At 43.1% G+C, this 12,374-nt stretch overlaps 1 protein-coding gene across 1 annotated transcript; it reads right to left on the bottom strand.

Moving 5' to 3' along the window:
• Positions 1-1,715: 1,715 nt before the first annotated feature.
• LOC141105624 (zinc finger MYM-type protein 1-like) lies at positions 1,716-8,372 on the bottom strand. The gene is made up of 2 exons (XM_073595584.1): positions 8,222-8,372; positions 1,716-7,854 (listed from the first exon to the last, which is right to left on the bottom strand). Exon 2 carries the CDS (start codon positions 6,982-6,984, stop codon positions 5,527-5,529), a length of 1,458 nt encoding a protein of 485 aa, XP_073451685.1. The 5' UTR covers positions 6,985-7,854; positions 8,222-8,372; the 3' UTR covers positions 1,716-5,526.
• Positions 8,373-12,374: the final 4,002 nt, after the last annotated feature.

The following is a 12,374-nucleotide window of genomic DNA, read 5'->3' as shown; positions in this document are numbered from 1 at the left end:
GAAGGGGTGTCACTAGGGGGCGATCAAGGGGTTACCTGTGTTCCCTGGATGTGTGACTGTAGGGGGGATGGGCTGCCAGGAACATGACAGGGATCGCTGTTCCTGATCACTGGGAACAGCAGATCTCTGACATGTGCTACCTCTGTACAACGTGATTGCGGGTCACCGGCAGACACCGAGTCCAACAGACCTGCTGGCACACTCCTGCAATGCGTAGCAGGCGCGCATGCGCACGCCCGCTATCTTCCATGCACGGACCGCCGTACAACTACGGCGATTCGCGCAGGAGTGCCAACCTGCCGCAGTATAATGACGGTGGCTGGTCGGCAAGCAGTTAAATGGTTTTGTCTAATTTTTGTCGGATTCATTATTTGAAACAGCTAAATATACAGAAATACATATAGGATAGCTATCTCTTGTTCAGTAACCATAATGTTTTGGGGGGTCCATAGGCACCTACTTCATCAGGGCTTTTTCTATCATATTATTACATTTATACCTTTGCTAATGAACTATGCACAGTATAGTTCATAAATATGTAAAATCACAACATTAAATATGCATTCTAATACATATTTGTAAGCTACAAATGATTATTATTCATTTATGTGAAATGTATACTTTTTTTCACCTGTTTATGAATATGTTATGGACCTTATAGTCCCCTAGTCCCCTGATCCTTTTATTTTACATTACCTTGGGCTATACTCAGTAACAGCTGCTCTTTTTTTTTGGTGGGGGGGGGTTTGCGCCGAACAACCACCCCCCCGGTCGGCCGGCACCCCCCATCACCCCTCACAGTCGGCCCATCAGTCTGCGCCCCGAGCCCACCCTTTTTTTAAGCCTGTGGCAGGAACACATATAGTCAAAACACAAAAGAAGTGAACGCGAACCTGGTGTAAGTCGGCTTTAATATGGTAAAGATAAAAATGCTACAATGGTCAAACTCACAGTGTGTGAAGATGGATACAAGAAAAACAGAAATGGAAGGCGCGCACACCTAGTGCATTACCAAAGATAATTTAATAATAATACATTTTTGTATAAAAGTGGGTACTCACAAAATGCAACTGACAAAAGGCCAGGGGCGTTGCTAGGTGTCAAAAAGACCAGGGGCTTCAGCCCGAAGGCCGATGGTGGCACCATGGGGGATCCGGGGTTGTCATGTCGCGGGTGTTTTTGGCTGGGTGGTGGGGTTGTGTGGTGGGGGGTAAGCTAACTTGCTGGTTGCTGCCTGGCTTACCAGTGCTGCCCATCAATGATGGGCACTAAACTCACCTAACTGACACACTGACCATTACACTGACCTCACCTACCCGACATACATACACTGACCTCACCTTACCTACCTACCTGACATACATACACTACACTGACCTGGCTAACTGACATACACTGACCTCACCTACGACAAGTATTATAAAAACCTATGTTTAAGTCAGTAGTAATCTTATGCAGGGAGCAAAATAGAATATATGCTTGGGCATTGCGCACACACATCCCCTTTGTTAAATGCACACACCAAAACACATTGGCAGAAGAGTAAATTCAGACTATCAACTTGTCTCAAGTAAAAAAGAAAAGCATACAAAATGTCTTAATAAGTTGTATTTTTATTATACTTAAAACAAAGTTATCAACATCCAATACAAACAGATGCAGGTTACACACATCAATTCACTACTTAAAAGTGCAAGCTACTCACTGATGTGAAATACACATCTGTTTAAATATAAAATTCAAAAACTACCCATAAAATGCAGCTTACACACATCAATTCGCTACTAGAAGGGATACTACAAGTAATCGACAACAAAACTAGCTCAATCAGTTTGTGTATAGACCATACACCTTTAGTTTCTCTGCCATTTAGGCGTTTAATCACTTTTGTTTCTGTCCATGGAATGGATGCAGGTGAGGCAGCCCTAGTTAAACCTCGTCCCCAGGATGTGACTGACAGCTCACACAGCCATGAAAAAAGGGTTTAATTTTCCCATAAGAATTTGCTCACTGTAGAGGTTTTTAATCTCCTCTGAGTGCTCTGTAAATTGAACCTTAAGCACATGACATACAGGAGGTGGCTCCTACAGGCAAATGACAGTGCATGAATCAGATGAGAAATTGTAAACACAAAACAGAGTGCAAAATCTGGTGGTGCAGCTGTGCACGGTAGCCAATCAGCTTCCAACTTCAGCTTGTTCAGTTCAGCTTTCACAATACCACCTGGAAGCTGATTGGTTACTATGCACAGATGCACCACATTTTGCACTCTAGTTTTAGAAAATCAACCCCAATGTACAGTAAAGGAATTCTAAACATTGGATGTCTCTTGACAGCAAAATTTTAGGGAGGCAGTGTGAGTGACTGACACAAGGCATGACTAGGCTCAGTCAGGCCGAAAGACAAAAAAAATAAAAAATTTGTTATTTAACTGCTAAATGGCAGAGAATTGAGCCATGAGACAGCATGTAGGAATGCAGGGGCATGATTCATACACCAAAACTGCTTCATTAAGCTAAAGTTATTTTGGTGCCTATAGTATATTTTTAAATATTGTAGAACTATCCCACTTTTAGGCCTGATTCACACCTATGCATTTTTAGTGCTTTTTGCATATTTGCACTACAGAGTGTGCTTCATTGGAAACAATGTTAAATAGACTGTAGTGCAAATCTGCAAAATGCAAAAAAACAATAAAAATGCATAGGTGTGAACAAGGCCCAAGGGTCATAGAGATAGACTGGAAGGAGAAAATACCCTAAACATGGCATGGACATGGCCATGTTTAGGTTATTCTCTCATTCCAGTCAACCTCAAAGAACCCATGCCGCATGGGTGTCATAGGCAATATTTAAGACACGTGACGTGTTATACAAGACTCATTTAACACATAGCGGGTTTATTCAATAAATGCCAAACTATAGCAAAGAGCAAAATGCAGGTAAAAATAGCTAATATGGAGAAATTATCAAACTCGCCTTGTAGCCATAGCTTGCCAATTTTAGCTTGATCTTTGCCTTTTTGGTTCTGGTTCACTAGAATTTTGAGTTTAGTGAAAAAAAACAACCAAAAAAGTACAAGGTACTGACTGATGTGAAATAAACATCAGTTTAAAATCTTGAAGTCCAAAACTATCCATAAAAGGCAGTTTACACACGTCCATTCACTACTAAAAGGGATACTATAGGAAAGAGGCAACAAAATTAGCTTAATCCATTTGTGTATAGACCACCCCACCCATATACACCTTTAGTTTCTCTGCCATTTAGGCGTTGAAACACTTTTGTTTCTGTCCTTTGAATGGATGCAGGCAGCCCTAGTTACACCTCCCCTGCATGTGACTGACACAGCCATGAAAAAAAAAGGGTTTAATTTTCCCATCAGAATTTGCTCACTGTAGAGGTTTTTAATCTCCTCTGTAAATTTAACCTTAAGCACATACGATACGGGAGGTGTCCCCTAAAGGCAAATTACAGTGCAGGAGATAACTTTTAAACACCAAACAGTAGAGTGCAAAATCTGGTGCAGCTGTGCACGGTAGCCAATCAGCTTCTAACTTCAGCTTGTTCAGTTCAGCTTTCACAATACCACCTGGAAGCTGATTGGTTACTATGCACAGATGCACCACATTTTGCACTCTAGTTTTAGAAAATCAACCCCAATGTACAGTAAAGGAAGTCTAAACATTAGATGTCTCTTGACAGCAACATTTTAAGGAAGCTGTGTTAGTCACACAAGGCAGGGTTATGACTAGGCTGAAAAACAAAAAAATAAAAAAATATTCAGTGATTTAACAGCTAAATGGCAGAGAATTGAGCAGTGAGACAGATTGCAGGGGCAGGATTAATAATACACAAAAAATGGTTCATTAAGCTAAAGTTATTTTGGTGCCTATAGACTATAGTATAGATAGAACTATCCCACTTTTAGGGTCAGACTCATAGAGGTATACTGGAAGGAGAGAATACCCTAAACATGGCATGGGTTTCTTTGTCGATATTTAGGACACTTGTTATAACACTTATTTAACACATAACAGTGGTTTATTCAATAAACTCCAAGCGATAGCAAAGATCAAAATGCTAAATGGAGATAAAAATAACCAATATGGAGAAATTCTCCAAAATCGACTGTAGTACTAGTAGTATCCATAGCTTGATCTTTGCCATTTGTATTTTGATTCACTACAATTTGGAGTTTCTTGAAAAACAAACCAAAAAAAAAAAGTGCAAGTTGCTTCATGAGTTGAAAATACACCAGTTTAAAACTTTAAATAAAAGTGCAAACAATTTGTTGTAGTAAAACTACAAATATTACAACTCGTTAACCATATAGTAAACATACTGTAAAGTGCCATCATTTTTAAACTGTAGTATAGTATTACAATATTCCATTTTCGGTAACTAATTTTTGATGTCTGAGTAAGACAGAGAAGAGATTGTCTACACAAGTGATACGCCAGAGAATCTTTTGAAGATTTTCTATTATTGGATCTGCACTTAGAACATTTCCTGGGATTTTGTGAACTGAAAGATTTGACAGCACTTGTGTCTGGTTGAACATTGCTTGCACAGATACAAAGTTGCTGCCTTCTTTTATCCCTTCCTTGCTTTGTCTGCTACTATGGCATACATTCGATTAAATTCACTAACAATTGTACTTGTTCAGACATTGTCTTACTGTAGGAAATAATTTTGCAATAAAGGGGTACATATAGCATCTCACAAGAGTACACCCCTCACATTTTTGTAAATCTTTTATTCTATCTTTACATCTGACAACACTGAAGAAATGTCAGTTTGCTACAATTTGTGAGTGTACAGATTGTATAACAGTGTAAATTTGTCCCCTCAAAATAACGCACACAGCCATTAAGGTCTAAACTGCTGGCAAGAGTATACCCCCAAATTGGGCATATCTCCATACCTAAACCAGATTGAGCATCGTTGGGGCATCCTCAAACTGCAAGTGGAGGAGCGGAAGTATCAAACATTCAACAGCTCCGCTCCGTGATGTTGTCATGGAGGAGTGGAAGAGCCAGAGAGGACTCCAGTAGCAACCTTGAAGCTCCAGTGAACTCCCATGCACAAGAGGGTTAAAGCAGTGCGAGAAATTGGTGACCACACAAAATATTAAGACTTTGGAGTGGACCCAATGTTGACATTTGCACTTAGGGGTAAACTCATTTTTGTTGCCAGCGGTTTAGACATTAATGGCTGTGTGTTGAGTTATTTTGAGGGGACAGCAAATTTACACTGTTATACAAGCCGTACACTCACTACTTTTACTTTCAATTGTAGCAAAATGTAATTTCTTCAGTGTTGTCACATGAAAAGCTATATTTACAAAAATGTGAGGTGTATGGGTACTTATTTTGTGAGATACTGTACATAGCATCCCAAACAGCCAACCACCATTAACTGTTATTCTTTAGCTACCCTACCCCTACTATAGGTATAGTTTAGAATATTATTTTCAGCCAGGAGCAAATTCAATTTACTGAGGCAGCTGAAGTGCTTGTAATGGTTAATCTCTTGATAGAACCAAGGTATGCCTTCGTGATCGTTTGTTACCAAAATGATCAATTACACATTCATCAGACACCGATTCCAAAACGCCCTTTTCAATGGAAAGAACTGCAAGATGATGAAGCCTTGCTTGCCCCATTGTACCTCTGAGCCATGTATGAAGACGTCTCAAAGCACTAAATGATCTTTCGCAAGAGCAGCTGCTCACAGGAATTGTTAGGACAATTTGCATGATTTTTTTAACCGTTGGAAACATTAAAGGATCCAAAAGTTTGCAAATGTGCTGTACTGTTAGTACCACACCTTCCTGTTTTTTGCGTTCAAAGAAGTTTTTAGCAACAACTACTTCTTCATAGTGCAGATCAATTTTGTAATGTTGTGCAAGTGCCTTTATGTCTTCTGACAGAAAAGATGAAGAAAGTGGGTTGCATGCCTCAATGCCCTTGACCAAAGTTTCTTTAATGCTTGAGAAACGATGGTCAAGTTCAGAGAGCATTCGGTCCAAGCAAGGGTAAAAGATTTTTGTTCTAAGATCATCTTCACTTGACAAATGATCACGTGGTGTTGGTCTGGCTTCATACACAAAGTCTTCCATCATTCTTGGTTTTTTAATTTGCCTGGATGTTTGTGGATTCTCAGTGTCAGTGTCAAACAAAGAAACAGCTTTTTGAAGTATATCTCTTGATTTGGCATTGGTTCTTAGAGATCTTAATGAAGTACAAACATCTTTTTTATACTCTAATGCAGTAGACAAATCTAGGTTTTCCTTCTGAAGCAACTTATGGAAACCTTCTGTAGTACCCAGTAACAATTCAAATGCAAAAAGGCAGTAACGCATTGATAACCTGCGTAATTTAATCAACAAGCCAGTGGCTATGGCAGATTTCTCCTCTTTAAGACACTGCACAACAGCTGTAAAGTTGCGTATTAGGGCAGTAATGGAACGTATCTGGCAAGACCAACGTGTCTCTGAGAGCTGTACTAGTTCTGTTTCTTTTAGTCCAAGTTGCGCCTGAACATCAATGAACTTTTGGTGCTGTGTAAAAGAAACACTAAAAAAAGTATAAAGGTTTTCTAGTGTTTGAAAAAAATCTGAAGCCTCTGGGATTGCTTTACAGGTATAGCAGAGTACAAGGTTTAGTTCATGGGCATAACAGTGAACATAAATAGCTTCAGGATGTTTTTTCTGAAACTTTGCTTGTACACCACCAATTACGCCACTCATAACTGCAGCTCCATCGTACGTTTGAGCAACACAGAGGACATTGGCTAAACCATTAACTGTGAGGCAATCTTCCAAAGATTCTGTTATTGAGTTTGCACTTAAATCTTTCAGTTCACAAAATCCCAGGAAATGTTCTTTTACAGCACTTGTGTCAGGTTCAACAAAGCGTACACAGATAGCAAGTTGCTCTTTTCTTTTATCCCTTGCTTCGTCTGCCATTATGGCATACATTCCAGATTTCTTTAACTGCCTAACAATTGTACTTGTTACTTCTTCTGAACAGCACTGTATGAGATCATTTTGTGATGAAGGTGAAGTGTACGTAGCATTGCCTGGAGGCTTGTACTTTTGAAGGAAAGGATCAAATTTACGTAAATAATTTAAGCACTCTTTAAAATTGCCTCTATTTAGGCTTCCTTCTCCTTCTAAATGACCTCGAAATAATATGCCCTGCTTGGCAAGAAGCACTGTGGTTGCAACTATTCATTCTAGATATTGTCGCCTTTCTCGAATTTGGAGTTCAGTAGCTTTTTCTATTTGTTCTACAACATTTCCACGCAGTTTAGCATCTTTGCAAGCTGCCCATGCCAACATGCTAGACTTGTGAAGAGCACTTCTTTCATGCTCCTTGAAGGAATCTAAAGCACGTTTCCAATTTTTAAAACCTTGTGTGGTTAATAATGCGTCCAGATTGTGCCTCTTGCCTTTTGGGGCAAAATTTCGACAAGCAAAACAAAATGCAGTATTTTTGGAACATGAATATTCTAGCCAATTATGTTTTTCAAACCAGTGAAATTGGAATGATCGCTTTTGTGAACCAAACATTTCATATGGATATTGATTTAGTTTAGGCTGCATAGAACCACTATCCACATCTCCTAGATCAGTAACATCACAAACTGCAGTCATAGCAATGGATCCATCACCCACTTCTGTATCTGTTGTGGTACTAGAAGTGCCTTCCAGTTCCTCTGCAAGTAAAATACTGTCATCACATTCTGAAATTTGATCCGTGCTCACAGCTTCTTCCTGAGACTCAGGCTCAGCTTCTCCTGATGCTTTTGACCCTTTTTTGCTGAAAAAATTTCTGATATCCATATCCTATGAAGAAATTATTTCGAATTTATTACTCTGGTCTCAACTATGAGAGTGGTCTCATAGACCGTCTGGTCTCAAGAACCTTGGCACCCCAGATGTTTTGGAACTACATTTCCCATGATGCGCATATTCTGCAGTGTATTCAAGCATCGTGGGAATTGGGAAATGTCGTTCCAAAACATCTGGGGGGCCAAGGGTAAAAATCACTGTCCTACAGTGAGCTAGTTTAAATAAATGAGGTGTCAGTTGAAACTTATGAATTGTTAGAAACTTTTCTATTGGTAGTGTCAACACCGTGACCTCACATGACAGATTTTTACATTAATTAACCCTTCTGACATTTTTTATTTAGAATTTTTTGCCTACTTACCTGTTGTCGTAGGGGGGTTTTGCCTCTTTGGTGTTTCTTCCATTCAGGCTCTGGCTCTGCCTTACCAGTGCCCATCAAGTCAGCCTGACCAACTTCTAATGAAGGGAAAGCAGAAAGCTGTCAACAGCTGCATTGTGTATGGCCAAAAACATTATGCAATATACAAACCACATACAGGGTTGGGAGGTTTTTAATTCTCCTAGATGAGAGAGACAGAGAGAGACAGAGAGAGACAAAGACAGACAGAGAGAGAGAGACAGAGACAGACAGAGAGAGAGAGAGACAGAGACAGACAGAGAGAGCGAGAGACAGAGACAGAGAGAGACAGAGACACAGAGAGACAGAGACAGAGAGAGACAGAGAGAGAGAGAGAGAGAGACAGAGAGAGAGAGAGAGAGAGACAGAGAGAGACAGAGAGAGAGAGACAGAGAGAGACAGAGAGCGACAGAGACAGAGAGCGACAGAGAGAGAGAGACAGAGAGAGAGAGACAGAGACAGAGAGAGACAGAGACACAGAGAGACAGAGAGAGAGACAGAGAGAGAGACAGAGAGAGAGACAGAGAGACAGAGAGAGAGAGAGACAGAGAGAGACAGAGAGAGACAGAGAGAGACAGAGAGCGACAGAGAGAGAGAGAGAGAGAGAGAGAGACAGAGACAGAGAGAGACAGAGAGCGACAGAGAGAGAGAGAGAGAGAGAGAGACAGAGAGAGAGAGAGACAGAGAGAGACAGAGAGCGACAGAGAGCGACAGAGAGAGAGAGAGAGACAGAGAGAGACAGAGAGAGACAGAGAGAGATTTTTACCTGTTTTGTTGTTGCATATTCCAATGCATTGTTGTTGTTGACATGCACATCGTCAATACGCAGCCACCTACTTGGACAATGTAGACTTCCACAGCCCTGATTGGGAGTCTCATTTGCCCTGGGTTCAAGCAGTAGTGGATTCCCTTAGGAAAGCAGGACTTACTGTCAATCCCAAAAAGGGTGCCATAGGCTTGGAGGAGGCCAAATACCTTGGCTACATAATTGGTTGAGGGCTTATTAAGCCTCAGATCAATAAGACTGAGACGATTCAAAATTGGCCCCAACCTATAAATAAAAAGCAAGTCCATGCATTACTTGGAATCATAGAGTACTTGTGAGGAAAGGCGCATTCCTGTGCACAGAAGATTGGTCCATGAACAATTCATAGGTGCGCTTTGGTCTATTACATTTCCTGAATACCCGCTACCTGTTCCTATGTTGACTCTCTGTTATTGAATTGATCAGCTCCTGACTCTGCCTGAACGCTACCTATACTGACCCCTGGCTTGTCTTTGGATTTCTCTGCCTACTCTTTCTGCTTATCCTCCCATCTGTCTTCCGTTACTGACCCTGGCCTCACTTTGATTACTCTTGTGCCTGCAGTTTGTACTTGATCTGCTTGAGAATAATGAACAGGAAATTATCTCTGACACTAATAATGAGAGTGGACAGAATGCAGAGCCAGACTTAGAAGTCCGAAAAGATGATTTTGATCAGAAACAACTGAAGGACTCCATGCTTACTAGAGCCAGAGAAAATAATAAAATGATAGATGGGGGGGCGTGGCTTAGCAATGGCCGAGTAGAGACGTTCTTTGGAGGTGCTCCCGGCCCAACCCGACTTCTAACGGCCACCAGCTAACTTCACATCCGTGTGAGCACGGCATGTTCACCTCTAACCGGTACAGAACTCGATCAGCGACCAGAGGAAACAGAGGGCAGACTTCCCAACCCACCATACGCCGTTTTTTGAAAACTCCCCTGCGGCCTTCTCCAGGCGCCATCGTGGCCGCGCCACGTGACCCCCGCACAGAGTTATCCCCTGCTGAGACGCGGTCGCCTATACAGACACCTCCGCAGACTACAGACCCCTTCCCAGGGACACCGGCTATATTTCAAACAAATATGGAGGGGTCTAGTCACAGCCAGAGCAGCCTAGATGCAGATCTATGAGCCATGCTCCAGGCCCTCCCCACGAGAGTGGACATTGAGACATTGATCCAGCGCATAGAAGAAGCGCATAATGGAGACATTCAGGAGATCAGAACGGAACTTCATACAGTAACCTCCCGGGAAACAGTAGTAGCGGCATTGGAGTCCCGGGTACAGGCACTGGAAAACAAGAATGCCTCTCACATCAGAGAGACACAGGAGATGCAATTGCACCTGGAGGAAATGGAGGACCGCAGCCGCCGTAATAACTTGCGGCTGCGGGGAATCCCTGAAGCCACGGGTCCCGAAGATCTGACGGAGACAGTTACGGCCATATTTCACAGAATTTTAGAAATCCCACCACCATTACTGGAAATAGATAGAGTACATCGTACCCTGGGGCCTAAATCTACTGATCCCTCCAGACCTCGTGATGTTCTGTGTCGTCTGCATCGTTACACTCAGAAAGAGGCCATACTGCGCAAGGCATGGGACTTAAGTGAAATTGACTTTGATGAGGCGTGCATACAGGTCCTGCCAGACCTCTCTAGAGCTACATTGCAGCGATGTGCGCTTCTGAAACCTGTCCTGGAGATTGCGAGGAGACACGACTGCACACACCGCTGGGGATACCCCCTGGCGGTTACCTTTCGTACAGACCAAGCTTCCTTCACACTAAGAACACCGGCTGAGCTGCCGGACCTATTCACATTCATTGGAGCAGAACTGATCCCAGTGCCCAATTGGCTGCAGAAGAGCCAGCCTCCAGCGGGCCGTTCGGGCCCATCTACAGGCAGATCCGACCGGCCTCTCCGCGCTAGACGGCAACGGAGCCGTGCCCGAGCTCCAATAAACGCCGGATCACATGAGTCCTGAAGGTCTTCCATGGACATCCCCCTTTTCTCAGGCTGTTCTTGACATTTCATAGCTGCTGTGTCCCCTTGGTCGGGTCCCCCCTGTGTCCCTCTTCCTCCCCCCACCCCCCCTCTGCCGTGGTCCAGTGCCTCCGACCGTGGGTCATTGGTCTGGGGTAGATGCCCTCGCCCCGCCTTTCATCTCTGGTGACTTTCCTGGGCTTTGGGGGAGAGAGGGAGCGGGGAATTGATCTGATGTGCCTGCCAGCTAACTCCCCTTGTGTGGATACGGGAGGGATCTGCTGGTGACAGTTCCCCCGGACCCAGAACTATACCACTTTTGGGACCTACCCCGAGCCTCAGAGAAATAAAGGCCGGGCCACAATACTTAATGTTACCCTGCACCTCTCCTGGGCGAGCTGTGTGATGAGAGGCGAAACCCGAAAATCATCATCCCCCGCTCCCTTGAGAGCCATAATCTTTCGATGCCGGTGCCTGATTCCCCCCCTCCTCCTCTGACACTGTAGCGCCACTGTTAACAAATAAGGGGACTGATGCAGCTAAACCCCAGAGACAACTTGACAGCTATAAGCTCCTAAAGCAAGTCCTATGGCACCCTTCTTCCCTGCCCTCGGCAGATCGATGAGATCTACACAGGCTCACCAACTACTTAATCCTGAACAGGACTTGTGGACGATATGCTTCTCGGGGTCCCTGGGACAGCAAGAAGCACACTAATGTATACGTGCAGGTCATGTGAGTCTCGAGGATGGATGTATGAATCATTAATCTCGAGGGGGAGGGGGGTCGGGTCACTGGATATACAACACACTGCCGGGGGGGCAGTGGGGGGGTGGCTGCCCTTGGGGAGGCATGGCTTGGTTGATAGCCCAGCCTGGGAATACGGAGGGTTGAATATTATCGTTTCTGTTTTTATTTCTGTTTTCTTTATTGTTCTCTTTGTGTTCACTCGCTAAATCTGCTTAAAGTGTTAAATACAAACTGTTACACCGGTACAGACATTTAACATCAATTTACATGCACTGCATAGTTAAGGCACACACAATGGTTTACTTATAGCTAGGGATGAGCTTCGAGTTCGAGTCGAACTCATGTTCCACTCGAACATTGGCTGTTCGCAAGTTCACCGAACAGCGAACAATTTGGGGTGTTCGCGGCAAATTCGAATGCCGCGGAACACCCTTTAAAAGTCTATGGGAGAAATCAAAAGTGCTAATTTTAAAGGCTAATATGCAAGTTATTGTCATAAAAAGTGTTTGGGGACCTGGGTCCTGCCCCAGGGGACATGGATCAATGCAAAAAAAAGTTTTAAAAACGGCCGTTTT

The sequence above is a fragment of the Aquarana catesbeiana genome, linkage group LG08 (assembly GCF_042186555.1).
Source record: "Aquarana catesbeiana isolate 2022-GZ linkage group LG08, ASM4218655v1, whole genome shotgun sequence".
Classification (NCBI taxonomy): Eukaryota; Metazoa; Chordata; class Amphibia; order Anura; family Ranidae; genus Aquarana; species Aquarana catesbeiana.
The sequence above is the reverse complement of the archived record's forward strand: the minus strand, read 5'-3'. Positions and strand labels throughout refer to the sequence as shown.

Bases quoted from the DNA above. Each gene is read 5' to 3' on its own strand.
- LOC141105624 (XM_073595584.1), bottom strand. From the start codon at position 6,984: ATGTATGCCATAATGGCAGACGAAGCAAGGGATAAAAGAAAAGAGCAA.